This window comes from Heteronotia binoei, chromosome 15 (assembly GCF_032191835.1).
Source record: "Heteronotia binoei isolate CCM8104 ecotype False Entrance Well chromosome 15, APGP_CSIRO_Hbin_v1, whole genome shotgun sequence".
Classification (NCBI taxonomy): Eukaryota; Metazoa; Chordata; class Lepidosauria; order Squamata; family Gekkonidae; genus Heteronotia; species Heteronotia binoei.
In genome coordinates this window covers 24138212-24155130 of record NC_083237.1, presented here as the reverse complement: position 1 = coordinate 24155130, position 16919 = coordinate 24138212, and the positions used below count along the sequence as shown (strand labels likewise).

The 16919-nt window shown below is 47.1% G+C and overlaps 1 protein-coding gene across 11 annotated transcripts in view; it reads right to left on the bottom strand.

Moving 5' to 3' along the window:
• The window catches only part of LOC132584828 (myosin-10-like), a 70876-nt gene that overhangs the window by 30716 nt on the left and 23241 nt on the right, over positions 1-16919 (bottom strand). For 4 of the 11 annotated variants that reach the window (XM_060256756.1, XM_060256759.1, XM_060256760.1 and 1 more), the window contains 18 exons: positions 15995-16087; positions 14362-14425; positions 14016-14114; positions 12368-12511; positions 11154-11249; positions 10558-10676; positions 10251-10403; positions 9838-10011; positions 8873-9046; positions 8220-8334; positions 7880-7948; positions 6116-6309; positions 5578-5699; positions 5132-5201; positions 4870-5030; positions 3840-3948; positions 2770-2901; positions 1050-1256 (listed from right to left, as the gene is read on the bottom strand). In XM_060256756.1, coding sequence (XP_060112739.1) covers positions 1050-1256; positions 2770-2901; positions 3840-3948; positions 4870-5030; positions 5132-5201; positions 5578-5699; positions 6116-6309; positions 7880-7948; positions 8220-8334; positions 8873-9046; positions 9838-10011; positions 10251-10403; positions 10558-10676; positions 11154-11249; positions 12368-12511; positions 14016-14114; positions 14362-14425; positions 15995-16087 — 2295 coding nt within the window. Of the gene's footprint in view, positions 1-1049; positions 1257-2769; positions 2902-3839; positions 3949-4869; positions 5031-5131; positions 5202-5577; positions 5700-6115; positions 6310-7879; positions 7949-8219; positions 8335-8872; positions 9047-9837; positions 10012-10250; positions 10404-10557; positions 10677-11153; positions 11250-12367; positions 12512-14015; positions 14115-14361; positions 14426-15994; positions 16088-16428; positions 16450-16919 lie in introns of all 11 variants that reach the window. The other 7 variants (XM_060256761.1, XM_060256763.1, XM_060256762.1 and 4 more) reach the window with 4 other exon arrangements.

The window sequence follows — 16919 nt, the reverse complement described above, 5'->3', positions numbered from 1 at the left end:
TCTATCTCAAGGAGAGCATTCTAATGAGCCCAATTCTTTGGGCCAAAGCTATGTGTTATGATTTCCAGAGTTGCTTGCTTGCACCACACAGCAGCTGTGGAATACAGCACAAGCATCTCCAAAATGGGGCAACTAATCATCCCTGGGGTGTTTTGGCTCTGGAAAATGGCACGGAGAGAAAACAGAAGTTCCTTCTCCCCTCAAGCTGACTCAGGCCCCTTGGGACTTTTAAAATGTGGCTGTGGAACTGCAGGGAAAGCAAGCTGGGCTGAGGGAACCTCGTCCCAAATCTTAAGAAACCATCATATCTCATTTGGCCCTTAAACCACTGCAGTGCGCTTCATTTATTTGCTAAGTTTAAGACTCTGGAAAGGGAGCTTATAAAACTCCTGAATAAATTATTTAGGTCCTGCTTCTCTGCCAACAGGCATTCAGAGGAACTCACAACACACACACACACACAAACTCAACAGCAACAAAAAGCGAGCCATAAAACTCATGCTAAGCATTAAAAGAGCAGCTAAGAATAAAGACACGCAACTAGGGATGGGCACAAGCTGAAGCCTGTAACAAAATTTGTGCCCAATCAGGCTGGCTTGTGGTTTGGGAAGCAGGAGAATGTGTCCCCCCTCCAAGATACCTTTGGAGCTTACTTCCGGTCCAGAGGCCAAAGCACAAACCCTCACTTTTCTGGTTCATGCCCATCCCTACACACAACACAGAAGTGTGGGCCCATTAAGAGCTCACAGGGGCAAACAAATTTCATTGCCTACCTGCCAAGTAAGATGGGCCTTTTTGAATAACTCAGTGGTGCCATCACAGACAAATTCTGCATAACCATCAGCCACGATTATGTGTAAACTGCACTCATTTCTCAATTCCCCCCACCAAGAACAGCCCACTTCCAATATCAAACCATGCAATTTTCACATATTTTGTCCCCTACAGCTAACACTGCCCGTCTCTCAAAGAAGGGACAGATGCCTTTTCCCGCAGCCTCTTCAGTAAACACGCGATCTTCCTTCTCATCAGTCACCATCCCTTCCCACCTGCACATGCTGCTGCATCTTCTTCTTGTCCGTCTGCAGCTGCTGGCAACGCTCCTCTTCCTCTTCCACCCGTGACTCCAGCTCGTGAAGAATGTCCTCCAGCTCTTGCTTCCGAGCCGCCAGTCGCGCCCGCATCTCCTCAGCTTCAGCAAAGAGCTCCGTCTCAGCCTGCAGCTGCTCGGCCAGGATGGACTTCTCCTCTGAAAGCTACCGTGAAATTGGGATCAGAGAGGAGAGACAGGAATGAGATTTGGAGTCTCTCTTTTGGGCCTTTAGGCCATAAATCAGGGGTGAACACTTTTGGGAATCTCCAAGAGCTTCTTCTTCCTCCAGCTGCTCCTCAAGGTCCTACACGGGTCCTACACAGCTCTCCTCTTCCCATCAAGGGCTCTGAATTGGACACCAGACTCTTCCCATCTCCAGTGCCAGAAACAGGGACAGGGATACCTGTCTCAGTCTCAGAACCATCACAAGCAGGTGGAAACCCAGATGTCCAGAGATCTTAATGGTCCTAAAACAGTTTTTTCAGGATCATTACTCCACTAACCAATGCTACAATTCTGGAGGCTGATGCTCTCATCAATCAACTAATCAAATAAATAAAGGTGGGCATATTATGGCTCATTGACCACTTCTGGCTCTCCAAGCTATCTGAGAGTCAGATGTGGTTCGTGGACTGTGATTTGCCTACTTTTATTTATATAACTATGTTTCAGGTCTGCCCTTCTCAGTGAGACTGAACTCAGTACCGTCGATATGGTGAGACAGCAAGCAAGCAATTAATTAGGACTAGGAGTACAGAAATCCAAACAAGCATAGCAGACATGATACAGAGTTTACATACAATGAAGAAAAATGGTATTCCATCAGTAGAAAACAATGCAATGACAACAAGGTAATGCATACAGCAAACAGATAGTATGTCCTGTCCACAGTGGCACCATTCACATGAGAAGACAACAGCTACTGGAAAAGACAATGCTAGGTGAAGTTGAAAGCAGCAGGAAAAGAGGAAGACCCAACAAGAGATGGATCGACTCAATAACAGTAACAAGGATCTCCAGTAACAAGAAAACCTGTCAAGCTACTGCCAGCCACAGTAGACCGTACTGACCTAGCCAGACTTAGGACCTGACTTGGTAGAAGGCAGCTTCATATGCTTATGTCAGCAGGTATCAGCCATGGGCAGAGAGAACACAGTATGGACTAGAAACTTTACATAGAATGCAAGAGAAACACAGAATATGAAGATGTAAAGGAGGAGGAGGATGTGTTCTCAGCAAACAAACAGAAGTGTAACAGGCCTAGTAGGAATGGATTTGTGTACTGAGATGGACCAAGAATGCCAGCAAGGAGGATATGGAGATAAGATGACAAGGAGGGGCTCAGCTACATATAGAAGGGAATGGGGTGGGGTGGGGGGCTGCAGCTCAGTTTCAGGGCATCTGCTTGGCATGCAGAAAGTCCTAGTTTCAATCCCAGCATCTCTAGCTGAAAGGTTCAGGTCAGAGGTGACATGGAAGACCTTGACCTGAGACTCTAGAGAACTGCTGCCTGTCACAGTAGACAAGCCTAACCTTGAAAGACCACAAGTCTGATTCAGTATAAAGCAACTTCATGTTGGATGTACAGGTTCAAGAAGGGGTTTGGTTGGATAGAAAAGGGTTAGCAACATGTGGTACTGGGTTGCCAGGATCTTCTAGGCCCATTCCCTGCTCACCTGCTGGTACTTGTTTTCCAATTCCTTAAGGTCCATTTGGGTTTTTGTGTGTTTCTCTTGCACCTTCTGCAACTCCAGTGCCTTCGCTTGCATCACTTCATCCTGACGTGTCACCTGCAAGAGGGGCTTCACCTGCCAAACACACAGAGGAAAGGATGCTGAGAGAGCCAAGCTAAGGAAGGGGGATGTTGGGTGGGGAACCCTCTCTGCAAACAGTCTAGCAAGTCTTCCCAAGGCCTTCTCGCCATAAATATAACCTTGCTGCATGGACAGCAGGGGTCAGGAAAGGAGCAAGACATGAAAGAGAGCTGGGAAGCTGTGTACAGCAATGCCTTAATGCATCAAAACCTTTATTGAATATTGAACACATGCCCTAATGCTTTGCTTCACAATAATGAGGGCCTGAAGTGGGGTTCATTTAAAAAAACCCCAAAACAAAACAAAAGTTCTTCATTCACTAAGTGATTAAATGGTGAAATTCACTTCCAGAAGATGTACTAAAGGCCACAAGCAGAGTCAGTGAGATAAATTCATCAGGGTTAGGTCCAATAGTAGCCAATACCTATGGTGATTAAAGGAAGCCTTCACGTTTCAGACAGTATACCAGTGCTCAGAGGCAACATCAGGGGAAGGCCTCAGCCTTTGTGCCCTGCTGTTGTCCCTCCAGTGGAAATGGTTGGCCACCATGTGAGACTACTGCTCTGATCCAGCAGGGCTCTTCTTATTTCCTTAAAGTTGTTGTGTTCAGGATCTAGATCAGAACAGGCTAAAGTTGTCCCCTTTTAGGTAAATCCACCAATGCTATGGTGGGAGAGGCCATAATAACCAGAAATCATGCCTTCTGTTCTACTATTAAAAGCAAAGGATTCCCCCATCCTGCACCAAACTGGGCAACTCAACACTCATCTCATGCAAAAGAGTCACAAGAGTTGCCAAAGCCACAAAAATGCTGTTTCTAATCTGACCTATTTGATTAGAGGTGAAATTTAACCAATTTAGCTTCTTTGGATTTTCAGTACCATGTGTCTTTATTGAAAAACAGCACTTCACAGCTGGACCGTTCCACTCACCTTGGTGAAGAGACGCCACCACTGCCAGTGGCGCAGTTTGAGGTAGGCTGCACAGTTGCGCTGCATGACTTTGAGGGCGCTCATCTGTTGTTGCTTCTTCATGAAAGCCCTGCCAGGGAGACACATGAGAGCAGTCTGGGTAAGCTGCGGTTTCTGTCTGCAGCTCTGAGAAGGGAATCTCACCCAGCCTGGGTGCAGCCTATGCACAAATTCCTTGCCATTCTTTATGGCAAGCAAAAAAAGAACTATACACCACACTCATAAAGGCACCAGTGCTTGATATACTAGTTTCTTTAGGTGGCACATTTCAGAGAAGTGGCAATTGGACAGGAAGGCAGATGGGGACTAAGCTGTGATCCGCTGGCCCCCAGCTGTTGATCACTAATGAATCCAAATTTTGTCCCTCTACATGACAGAGGCCATTGTGCCCTTTATGCCGCTGATGCCCCAGGTTCAATGTTCTGTTAAAAATGAGACCTTGGCAAAGTTGTAGCCAATCAGGGATGACAGCACCATGCTAGCTTGGGGAACCAGCAGCCAAGGGCAGTAGCAGTGATGAAGCCTTTAAAAAAATGGCAGCTGAAGTAGTAAACCTGCCTTCAGGCTGCACCTGCTTTATACAGTAGGCCGAGGCCCACCTGACCAGACTCAAATGCACGTCTGTGCAAAAGAATCCTTCCACGTAGAAAAGCACAGGTCAGAGAAAAGGGCTCTGGTCCAGGACAGCCTCAGCCATGTCAGTTTTCTTCAGGCAAAGAATTTTACATGGTGAAGGAACATTCAGCTACATATGGCCTGGCCGGTGGGCCTGAAGTGGTACTTCCCTGGCAGAGGCTCATCACCTCCTCTGCTTGCTGTGAGTATGAGGCCTAGCTCCTGGCCAGCTGCACTCTAACCCACTGAAGGCTCGGTCCCCTGGAGCAGTCCCGCTCCACATCTGTTAAAGCTTCCACCCTTTCTAGGAAGCCCTGAACCTTCTGGCTTCCCTGCCCCACTTGGAAATTCACCCCAGTCATTTCTCAGTGCTCACTTGCGAGCCAGATATCCCCGGGCAGCAGCCTGGAAGGACACAATGATATCTGTAATCTTCAGGTCCCGTTCTTCTTCCAAGTGAGCCAAAACGCCAGCCCGGAAGAAGATCTTACTCTGGCCGATGCGGTAGAGGTTGGGGTCCAATTCTAAAGCCTTGATCTGTCAGCGGGAAAAAAAGTAGAGGGCAGGCAGGTGAGACACCTTCAGACTGCTTCTAGTACCGCTTCTTTCCTCCGTTTTGCTCAGTGAGCCTAACATACCATGCGTTCGCAGGCCTGTTTCCCATCCATGAAGCCTTTGGGGATGGCATTTGGTGTGAGAATCTCATACCTTGTCAGGAAAATTGATACATCAGAGGGTTAGAAATGGCATTTGTGGCATTCCCCTCCGCCCTTAATTCCTTGCCATGCCTCACATTTAATCCTACCCTTCCTCCATGGAGCTCTGGGTAGTTTCCCCCCCCTCACCCCCCATTAAAATGGGTCTATCAGTCTTTCAGCTTAGTCCAAGTACATCCAGGGAGATTCCTGGCTTCTGGAGGGGTTTCAGACCCAGGCCCCTCAGGTCCAAGTAAAAACTCAAACTACTACATCATCCTGGCCCCTCAACAAGGAGGACTAGACAGTGACAAACATGACCTGTTCTCCCTAGGTGCATGTTGCTGCCCTCCAGGAGGCTCTGAGCTTAGTCAGTGGATATTGGGTACCTCTGACGGAATTCCTGGAAGATGATACGGTTGGGGAATCCCTGGCGACAGATGCGAATTCCCTCCAGGACGCCATTGCAGCGCAGCTGATCCAGTACAAGATGTGGTTCCAGTTTTCCAGCCTGGAGGAGGAACGCAGAAAAGCACAGCCTGTCAAAGATTGCTTCAGAAGGCAGACAATTGTGTGTGTGTGTGCACGTGTGTTTGCAGTCATGGTGTTCCACAGTAAACCAAGATAATCTCCTCACCCTTCTGTTACTGCCTTTGGGCTTCACAGCCAGCCCTTCCCCCTCATGCTGACTTCCACTGGGGCTGCCTGAGCAGTTCTCACTCAATTTCAAGGTCTCTCCTCACAAAGTGAATAGCGCTACTAACAGATCTGTCATCTTCCCTTCTGAACAAGGAATGACATGGGCCTTCTTTCGACATGAAAAGCCACTCTGGCCTCACCCAATGGCTGCCCTTGCCCTAATACTGGCCTAGGCCTTCCCCACCCTGCCACACATCCACAGGACCCCCAAGCAGACAACTAACTCACTCTCTTCTCATGGTTCGGTATGATGCAGCGCACAAAGTTGGGGTTAGTGTTGCGCAGAGTTGACATGAGCTTGGAGAGGCTCTCCTTGTACAGCTGCCCCACCGTGCGGAACATCCCCTTCTTTGTCTTGTACGAGGCGCCAAAGGCAAGGTCTCCCATGCCGCTTACTTGGTCCAGACCCACAATACGGTCCACTGGAATGCAAGGGGAAGGGGGGGAAGAACCAACGCTTTTAATCTCTCAAGTAGCGCTGCCATCTTTCTACCTACCTAGATGGGAGGGAAGGTGGCGTGGGACAGCCCAATCTCATTGGGTTTCAGAAGCTAAGCAGGGTTAGTACTTGGAAGAGGGACCATCAAAGACTCTGCAGTGGGAGGCAATGGCAAACTACCTCTGCTTCTTACTCACCTTGAAAGTCCCTTGCTGGGGTTGCCGTAAGTGGGCTTGACCTGATGGCACTTGACACACACACACCTGTGTGGCCCAGGTTAGCCTTATCTTGTCAGACCTCAGAAGCTAAGCAGGGTCACCCCTGGTTAGTACTTGGATGGGAGGCCACCAACATAGTCCAGAGTCGCTACGCAGAAGCAGGCAATGGCAAGTCACCTCTGAAATTATCTTGCCTTGAAAACTCAATGGGGTTTCCATAAGTCAGCTGCAGCTTGATGGCACTTTCTACACACACACCCCCCATCAGAACCAGAAGAGCTAAAGAGCTGTAGGTCCCTCGCCCCAACTCCACTTCCATCTCCAACAACCACTGCCCTTCAATTCTCACTGAGTTTTCCTGAGGGAAAAGGTACACGGCCATTATTTTTCAAATCCATTATGTTCAGATGAACTTAAATTGCACAGTCAGAAGAGGACTGCCAAGTACAATCCCTGCAGCCACAAGGTAAAGTCCTGTAGGAGTCAGCCAGCCCTCCTCCATAATCTGTATAAACCACGACTGCAAGAGAGAACAGAAGTAGGCAGAAAGGTTCTATGCAAGCAGCCTGTAAGTACTACCTAGTCATGAGAGGCCGCTTTCTTCTGATATTACAGTAGGCCTTGGAAGGTATTGTGGACCTTTGGGCTGTGATTGGCTTAGCTGCCCTGATGTCACAGACAGGCAGGTGAGCCATGAGCCAAGTAGGTGAATGAGAGACCTTAGAAGTTCAGTTCAAAATTCCAAGAGCAAGCCCAATCTCATTAGATCTCAGAAACTAAGCAGGGCCAGTCCTGGCAAGTGCGTCCATGGGAGACCTTCAAGGAATACCATGGCCGGGTCGCAGAGGCAAGCAATAGAGCCACCTCTCTAATTGTCCAAGCTCCAGTAGGGATCGTCGGAAGTCAAGCATGACTTCCAGGCACACACATACCCACAAAATTGATAAGTCCAAGAATAATTGCACTCAATGTCCCTCTAAGTTTAGTTAGTGTGAGCTAGCTCACAATTTTTTAGCTTCCAGCTCACACATTTTTGTCTTAGCTCAGGAAAAACGGCCCTAGAGCAAACAAATTTCTGCAGGAGCTCACAACTTTAAAGCCAGTAGCTCACAACTTTAATGCCAGCAGCTCACAAAAGTAGAAATTTTGCTCACAAGACCTTGCAGCTTAGAGGGAACATCAATTGCACTGTATGGGACCTAGAGCCAATCCTAGAACTCACTTCTAAAGCTGAAATGGACATTTTGCCACCTCTGCCCCCCGCCAGCATGCTCCTACTCAACTTTTTTTTTTTAAAAATGGAAAAGTGAGATAAGGGGAAAATAGAAGACATACTTTCCGCTGGACCCTGAGGTGCCACGGCATAGCTGTCAAAGAAATAGACCTTCTGTATGTTCTGGATCTCTAGAGACAGGACAAGGTTAAGCAGGTGGGAAAAGGGACAGGAGAAATGTCCCCAAGGCATCCATTGTGGGGACAGGAGAGAAGAATCAGGAGAGAAAAAGAGACAGCGAATAGCAAAGAGGTTAGTAAAATTTGTGACAGAAAGATCACAAACAGCCTTAAAGGTATGTTAAGAAGTATTATGTTAATAAAGGCATTAAAGACACGTAAGTCTCAGATTCAAGGCAGACAACCCTTTCCATCTCTTGATTAACCTTCATAACCACCCTACCGTCTTTCCATAGCTCTGCTGTAAACTTGTCTGTGCTCTGGTGGAGAAGGGTGGCCACATTGTCATTCAGAGGGTCCATGTTCTTCATGAGCCATTCATCTGCTTTGTAGTCAACCTTTTTGAGGAAGAGTGGAAAATGGAAACATGAAAATCAAGAAGGGAGAGGCCCAATGTAGATATCAGATTTTCAGGGTCTTTTGGCTACTGAGGCCATGGAATGTAGTGTCTTCTTTTCCTTCTAGCAACAAGAACAATTGAAGGTGGACTTCATTTCTGTGTCTGGAATTGATTTCCAGTCTGTTTATGTTTGTTTCCAAAATACAGCAGCTTTGCTTCCCAATGAGCAACTGACTAGATCTACTGACTAGATCAATGGACACAGTTGGTTGAATTCAGCAAGCTTGTTCGCTTAATCACAGCAAATCCCTGTCCTTGTTATAACACACACACACCTTGCCAAACTTTGATACATGTCTCAGAGTACCAGTACAGTCTTTCTGGGTGGTTTGTAGAGATCCTCCCTTCCTTTTTCAAATACTGGATATCAACAAAGCTGGCTGATATCCAACCCCCTACCAGCTGTCTAGTGATCCACAGAAGAAAAGGAAGGATGCGAACAGAACGATGACTGCCCAGCAATGCGCACCACTCACCCTGCCTGCATAATGAATGATGCAAAAATCAGCTCTGTCCCGCAACTGCCGGGGCTTCTGGAACTTGGGGTGGGACCCCTGCTCCTGAGTCACTTTCTCCACAAAGCTCTTGTCAGTGGCTTTGGGGAACCAGCATTCCTCATCCAGTAGAGCTAGCACCCCTGGGGGGTTTGCCTGTGGGGAAACAGAGAGCACAGAGAACCAAAACTATTAGCAAGGATTACTGAAGCCCACAAAGCAGAAGCCAAAGTTTGCTAGTGAGGGAGGAGAGTCCAATAAAGCTGAGTGCCTTCCAATCAAAAGACATTACGCAAATAAGAGAAGCATCTAGTTCCTCCAATCAAAAGTGGGATCCTCTTCTCCATGGAGGATGTTTCCACATGGGCAAAACGCAGAGACATTCACAGGAACAAGCACAGCCTTTCCAGGTTTTCCCTGCACTGTTCTTACCCCAACCCCTCAGCTCCCTACAGCCGCTATTTTCTTCACCCACTGAAGGGCCTCTTCTGCTGGCTGAACAAAAAGTACTGATATTTTTCAAAGGCTCCCGAAAGCCCTCCTTGGTGCAGGAGGAAATAGTCTACTTCAGCTACCACCAGTGTGATGCCCAATCTGTTTCCCGTATTACATTTCTTTGTTTCCCAACGTAAAGAACCAACCCTGGCTTTCCTCTGCGTCACCAGGACAGGAGGTGCTTTGGAAGAGGCCAAGAGACATAATCTTTGTGTCTGGATGTCTGGAACAGATGCCTCCATTACAGAAAGATGCGTGGTGTGGGAACCCTTTCTGTGACTGGTCACACCCACTCCCAATGGTAGCCATTTTGTTGTGGCACCCCCTAGCTATCTGCAAAATTCCAGAAGAGCTTCCAGATTCCCTGACAGACAGAACAGAGGTCTCTCTCCCCCCCCCCCCCCACCCACACACCCAACTGCAGTACCCCCAAATCCCCTCCCTTGGCTCACCGGCCTCTCAATGAGGTCAATGCAAGGCTGGAGGTCCAGCCCGAAGTCTATGAAGTTCCACTCAATGCCCTCTCGCTGGTATTCTTCCTGCTCCAGCACAAACATGGTGTGGTTGAAGAGCTGCTGAAGTTTTTCATTGGTGTAGTTTATGCAAAGCTGTTCAAAGGAATTTAGCTGCGGGGGTGGGGAGAGAGAGAGAAAATCATCAGTCGAAGGAAACAAGAGCTAAAACTTGGTGTCACATGGACCACAAGAATCACACAGGCTTCCTGTCCTTGCACAAGATATAAAGTGGTACTGTATGTGTAGCCCACTCCCAGTCTCCACTGCATGGGCACAGAGCCTATATCTGGATGCACCCTGTCTCTCTGATCAGGAACACTGGAAAAGCAGCATTCCTCTTCCTTCCTCACCTGGAATATTTCAAAGCCAGCAATGTCCAGAATGCCAATGAAGGATGCCCCCTGGCGCTTGGTACGGTCCAGTGCACGGTTGATTCGATGCACCAGCCACCGGAAGAGCCGCTCATAGGTGGCTTTGGCCAGAGCTTCAACAGCAAAGTCAGCCTGGAGAGAAGATAGAGAGGCCGGAATTGGACTTGGCACACTGGGGCTCCCACTGTCCCCACCTCCCCTGTCCAACAAATCATCCTTCTTGTATCAGCGTATTCTTCATCCCTCCCACACCTGTCCGCTCACCCAGATTCCACCTTCCACTGACCTGCTCCTTCGTCTGAGCCTTCTGCACGTAGTCTCGGCCGACCTTGATGCGTGGGGTGAGGATGGCACGGGAGAACTCAGTGACGTTCATGCCTAGGAGGTGGCAGAGCTTCTGGGCAGCTGGAAAGGACAAGAGACACATTGACAATGGCCCCCTGGATGCCCACATGCTGATGGCTCAAAACTGCTACCCACCCCACCTGATCAACTGTGGAAGAAAACAAGCTTCTGGCAGGCTGGGAAATAGCAGTATTGAGTACATGTGCTACAGGAAAGAGAGTGACTTGTGGGCAGCATTGACTTCTTTCTTGTAACAATGCCAAATCAGGCATGATAGAAGCTGCCATTATGATACTGCAGTAAAGAACCACATGCCCACATGATTTCAGTCTTGTGCGTTTTTATAATCCTACTTGCGCAAATTTTTTTGTTGTTGCTTAAGTAAAACAGACATTAGTCAAATGCATTTGAAAATGAGCACAAATTTGTGCACAACTGCGTGCACAAAGATCACTTTACATTTCCTAAGGCAGGATGGAAATTAACCCCTGCTGCTTTCCCAAAAGATGCCTGATCCCCTATTCGAGCTCCCTCTACCTGTGTTATCAGGCATGGAGGCCTGGTCTGTGTTCCTCTCTTTGCGGAAAGAAATGTTCCCAAACTGCAGCACAGCCGAGACCATCCGGAGCATGCCTAGGAACAGGATGACACAAAGAGACATTTCTCCCTTGTTCCTTCTTCATTATTTTGTAAACCCATTTTTCCAGCCACCCAAACACCCCTCTTTGCAAATTTAAACATTCAACACCATCTTTCTAAAAAAGGTTAGGCAGAAAGCTGAAGCCAAACTAAAGAACAAAGATTCTGCTTGTTAACTTGTGGAACTCACTACAACGGGGTATTGTGATGGTGACCAGTACAAACAGCAATAATAATGGTTAGCATTTATCAGGTGCTTCCTGTGAATAATGGTTAGCATTTATCAGGTGCTTCCTGTGTTCAAGAAACTCTGTGTGTTATCTTCCTGGAATTCTTATAGGGTAGGGTCTGTATTCTAGTGAAAGTAACTTTTCCAGGTCACCTACAGTATGATCCTGAGCAGAATTACAGTTTTCTAAATCCATGGAAATCAATTCTGCTTAGGGCTGTGCTGAGAGAGAGCGCACAGTAAAGAGCCAGTTTGGTATAACGGTTAAGTGTGCGGACTCTTATTTGGGAGAACCAGGTTTGATTCCCCACTTCTCCACTTGCAGCAGCTGGAATGGCCTTGGGTGAGCCATAGCTCAGGGCAGAGGTTGTCCTTGAAAGAGTAGTTGCTGTGAGAGCCCTCTCAGCCCCACCCACCTCACAGGGTGTCTGTTGTGGGGAAAAAAGATAAAGGAGATTGTGAGCCGCTCTGACTCAGAGAGAAGGGTGGGGTATAAATCTGCAATTCTTCTTCTAAGGTTCAAGCCAGGGACTTCCTGATGTGTATCTCAACCTCTCAGTACACAAGTGTAAACCTACATGTTTTTAAAGAATTCCAGTTACTCAAATGTGGGAGGATAAGATGACTGATGTCCCTTAGTTAGGGCAGCCAGAAGCACAGGCCTCATGTTCAAATATAGAACATCTCCGCACACCTGATGCTAATTGAGGCACGATGTCATCATCTGTGCCCTGCTTACAAATTTCCCAGATGCCTCTGGTTCATCCTAAATGGCCAACGGTATGCTGACTTAGATTGCTCACTGATTGGACCCTGAATGGGCTCTCATAAGCTGCCATTTTCTCTCCCCCCTCCCTGATGCATTCACTTGAGAAGGACTCACAATGTATCTCCTCGTGCGAAAAGCCCATGATGCGCATCGACTCCATGGTCTCCTGAAAGATATCTTTGTCCTGCTGCCCTGGGATGGGCAGGTACCCATTCGACAGGAAGCGATACTGATTGAATGGCTCCAGCAGCAGCTCTGCTGTATGTCACAAGAGGAAAAGAAGAAGAGCCTCTTAGACTCCATGTCTGCAGATTGGCCTCAAAGCACACAGCCAGCCTGGCTCCTTTCCCACCTTGAGTGATGGAGGATCAGGTGTTCCAAAAACAGCTGTGTGCCCTGGAACAGGAAGGTTTGACTCCCCCCCAGAAAGGGCAAGCTGAGGTAAGTTTGCCTCTAAAGAACTAGTGGGAACAACAGCTCACTCCAGGATACCTCCCTCCACTGGGAAATAAGGGCGAAGTTTCCTAGCATGCCTTTACACAGTTTTTAACTTCTTAGAGTGGTGCCAGAACTCTACTGTGGGGATAGGAGAATCAAACCTTTCAAAGAAAAAACCTTCCCCACAAATCCCATTTGTCAGCAAGCCAACTGTGATAAACTCAAGTGTAAAGGGAAATGTACTCTAAAAACGCTTCTTCAGATATGGGGTCAGATTCTAGCATGTCTAGATTCTCTGAAGGCAGGAGGCAGGCTGATGCTGGGTCCAAGGTGGGAGAACCAGAGTTTGAATCCAAACTTGAGCATGTGCTCAGGACCACGTCATGTGTTATGTGGCAGCACATGGGCCTGTGCCAGATGGCACTTGAGGCCAACCCTAGCCCTTTGGGGTCTAGATGAACATATGAAGCTGCCTTATACTGAATCAGACTCTTGGTCCATCAAAGTCAGTATTGTCTACTCAGACTGGCAGCGCTCTCCAGGGTCTCAAGCTGAGGTTTTTCACACCTATTTGCCTGGACCCTTTTTTGGAGATGCCAGGGATTGAACCTGGGACCTTCTGCTTACCAAGCAGATGCTCTACCACTGAGCCACCATCTCTCCCCTGGTTAGCATTTATCAGGTGCATAGATATATGGACAAATGCAACATATGAAAACATACAGTTTGGTGAATGAATACATCCTGTTTTTTGGTGTACAATTTATGGGTGCAATTTAAAAACATCATGTGCATCAGCCATCATTTTGCGGGACATCACTTTCTCAGTATGTAAAATGGGAATGCTAGTAACTTACGCCCACATTCATTTTTAAAAAAACAATGAAAACAGTAATGCTTTCTACTAAACAAAGAAGATTAAAAGAATGATAAAAGTATAGTGATCCAGAACAACTCATTAAGACTCCATTAGCGAGATTCAAAACTTCCATGAGCCCCAACTTACAGCACAAACCAACATTTTAGAATCCCCTTTCCTCATTCCACAATTGCCACCCCAGAACTCCACTTTCTCATCCATTCTCATTATCTCCTGCCCAGTCTGACAATTTTGGCCACTTTTATGTAAGGCTGAAATGCCAGAGCGCTGCCCAAAGCTGTAGTTCACTTTCCTGCAGTGCTCGTTATGCCCTACCCCACCAAACCTATTCCTTTATCCTAAAGACCAAGACATAAATCCCAACTTTAAGACAATTGACCTGATAAGTGCAAAGAAAGGAAGCCTAGCCCTGTACTGCTTGAGTAATATAAACACACAGTTTACCTTTCATGTGCTCGCCAGCACCCACTAAAAGCTGATAAAAGATGTGAAAGGTTCGCTCGTCCTTGGCCTGACGAATGGCTCGCGATTTCTCCAGCAGATCTGGGCAGCTTAGGGTTAAGGCTGAGAAACTAAAAGGCATCTGGACACAAACCTGCCTCTTTCCTGTCACAAAATCATCAACTAGCTCTAGCTGCTCAGGCGGCCCACCTCCAGCCCCGCCACCCCCACCTCCCAGAATCTCTTGTGTTCCTTAGACCTTACTTATGTGCCCATGCCATTCAGAAGTCCTATTTTCCAATCTCTCGACTCCTTTTCACAGAATTCTACTGTCCCATGAGCAGGATACATGTCTCTATATTAGCTCCAACAATGTAGCCAGCTACATCAAAATTAATCCGAATAAATTTACCCTACAGGGGGAAAGAGGAAATAAGGAATGACAAGTAGTTTGCAAAAGGGAATTGGTTTCATTCACAAACAGAAGTCCCTAGTATATACATCGTATTGAGAAACAGACATCATATCTGGAATGTTTTCTACAGCCTTATTTATCAGATTTATTTAAACGTGTCTTGACGTTAAGATGAGAAAGTTCTCAATATTGCATTGTTACACATCCCACCAAGCTGCAGAGGCTAGAAATAGTCTTATCTCCCTAGATCAACTAAAGATGGCACTAGAATTGGTGACTCCTTAGTTAGGATTTTATTATCTGTTTATTGTTATACCATGATATTATATGATGCTTTGTAAGCCGCCCTGAGCCTGCCTTGGCGGGGAGGGCGGGGTATAAAAATTATTATTATTATTATTATAGGAGGCAAAAGCTGTGACCACACAAGTGACAAACACTAGCAGAAATAAGTATTTCCTCTTTCAACAAGGAGGCAAAGAAGACACTCCCCCCATTTTTCTTCTTAAGCAAGAGGCCTAGAAACTGACATCCCTCAATAAAACCCGGTGGGGAGGGGGTAGAATTTGAAAGCACACCTACTGCAAGGAGAGAAAGAAAACTGGTTTTTCTGACTAAGGAGGGAAGGTTTCTCAAGAAGGGAGGATTGCTGACCTAGCTCTACAAACATAAGGGAATTTGAAACTGATGTTCTGTGAAACCATCCCTTCCCCAAGAGATCAGGGTGCGTTTTGAGAAATTTTAGATGAATAAAAGGATGCTCATCGCTTAAAGGGGTCATGGTCAGTGCAACAGACAAACAGATTGGCAGGAACAAAAGAACAGGAACAGAGGGAAGATAAAATCTAAACAAACTCTATATGCTTGGGGATAGACGGGGACTGGAAATCAAGGGCAAAACAGCCACTATAGAAGATGCACAGGCTAGCTTTTTGCTCTTAAGTTTGCCTCACAGAGCATTTGGATTTTAAAATTCTCCCTTTTTGTCCAGGGGGAAGGGCAAGTTATTCTTTCTCTCCAGGAAGCAGCTAAAAAAATGGACCATTTTAAAAGGTACAAGCTTTTCTATGTGCAAGATCTAAGCAAACTCTTCAGCAATTACAGGTTTGTTTAAAAAAAGAAGCAGCAAACCCAGGTTTATAGCTGAATGGAGCCCTGACATTGGTGCAGATCACCCACAAAGGGAGGAGGGGAAATTTCCATTCTAACCACTGAATACTTGAGAAAGACCCAAAAGACCGTAATAGGAGACAAAGCTCTGTTGATCATGCCACCACAAAAATGGCCGTTTTCTTTCTCTCTCTCTCACAAACACACTTCCCCCCAATGCCACCCCTTGAATGATGTGCTTTCGGTTGCACATTCCTTTTGCTGGTTACTACAATTAACTGGAGCACTGTGTGGCGCGGAACCATCGTTCATCTTAAACGAAGAACACACACACACACAAACAACACTGAAAGAATTGTGTTGAGGTCACCACATATCTCTGGAGCAGCATGTTAAAGTCGATCTTGACTCTTGTTCCAGAAAATTTATCTGTTTCATTAAAGGCAGAAAGACTTACAAATCGCGAAGAGTTGTCATTTTTGACAGTCTTTGCATTTCCAAATGCTTCCAGGATAGGGTTGGCTTGTAGCAGCTGACGCTCCAGTTCACCCTAGGGGGAAAGGAAATGGGAGGAAAGGGTGATGCACACTCAGGCCCTCTACAGAAGAAAAACAAAATAATGGCAGAACTCCCAGCCCAGCAAGGGGCGTCACAGGGGACTGGGGAGGGAGGAGCACTGGCTATGGGGCAGAGGAGATGCTCCCAGAAACTCTAGTCCTAGCAGAGTGCATGTGGGGTTTTGTAAAGGACTGCTTCCTTGGGAGGGGAGAGGCCTCTGCACTATTGCAATCCCCCAGCAGGAGATGCTGTCTGGACACAGAAACACAAACACACGACGTGACAAAAGCAAACCCTCCCAGACCCTGAAAAGCACAACAGAAAACTACTCACGTAGGAAGCAGGGTTGGAGGTCTATCATAGGGCAGGGTGGGGATGACATCACGCAACATAAAATTGTGGGCGGGGTTGAGGGGGGACAAGGAGCAGGGTCAAAGAAACAAAACAAAAACAAAACACCAAAGGATTAAAACCGGATCACAAACAAAGGGAACGATGCAGTGACATGAACTGGGGACCCGTAAAGGGGAGATGGAGAAGGTGTCTGTTTGTATGGGGGGTGGGCAGGAGGCACCCAGGAGTTCTGGCTCCCGTTCCCAGCTGCCTCAACCTGCTAGATTCTTGTTCCTTTCTCAGAAAGCCCTCGAGTCCTGGCTCTGAGGAGGGAAGAGCATCAAGGAAATCATTTAAAAACAAAACCCACAAAAAAAAGTTAAAAGACCAACGAACAAAAAAGCATGTCAAGCAAGAACGGCAGCAAAAAAAAAAAAGGGAGGCAGGGCCAGGAGCAGCAGCCAGTGAGTGATCAGCGACCAGCATGTGGG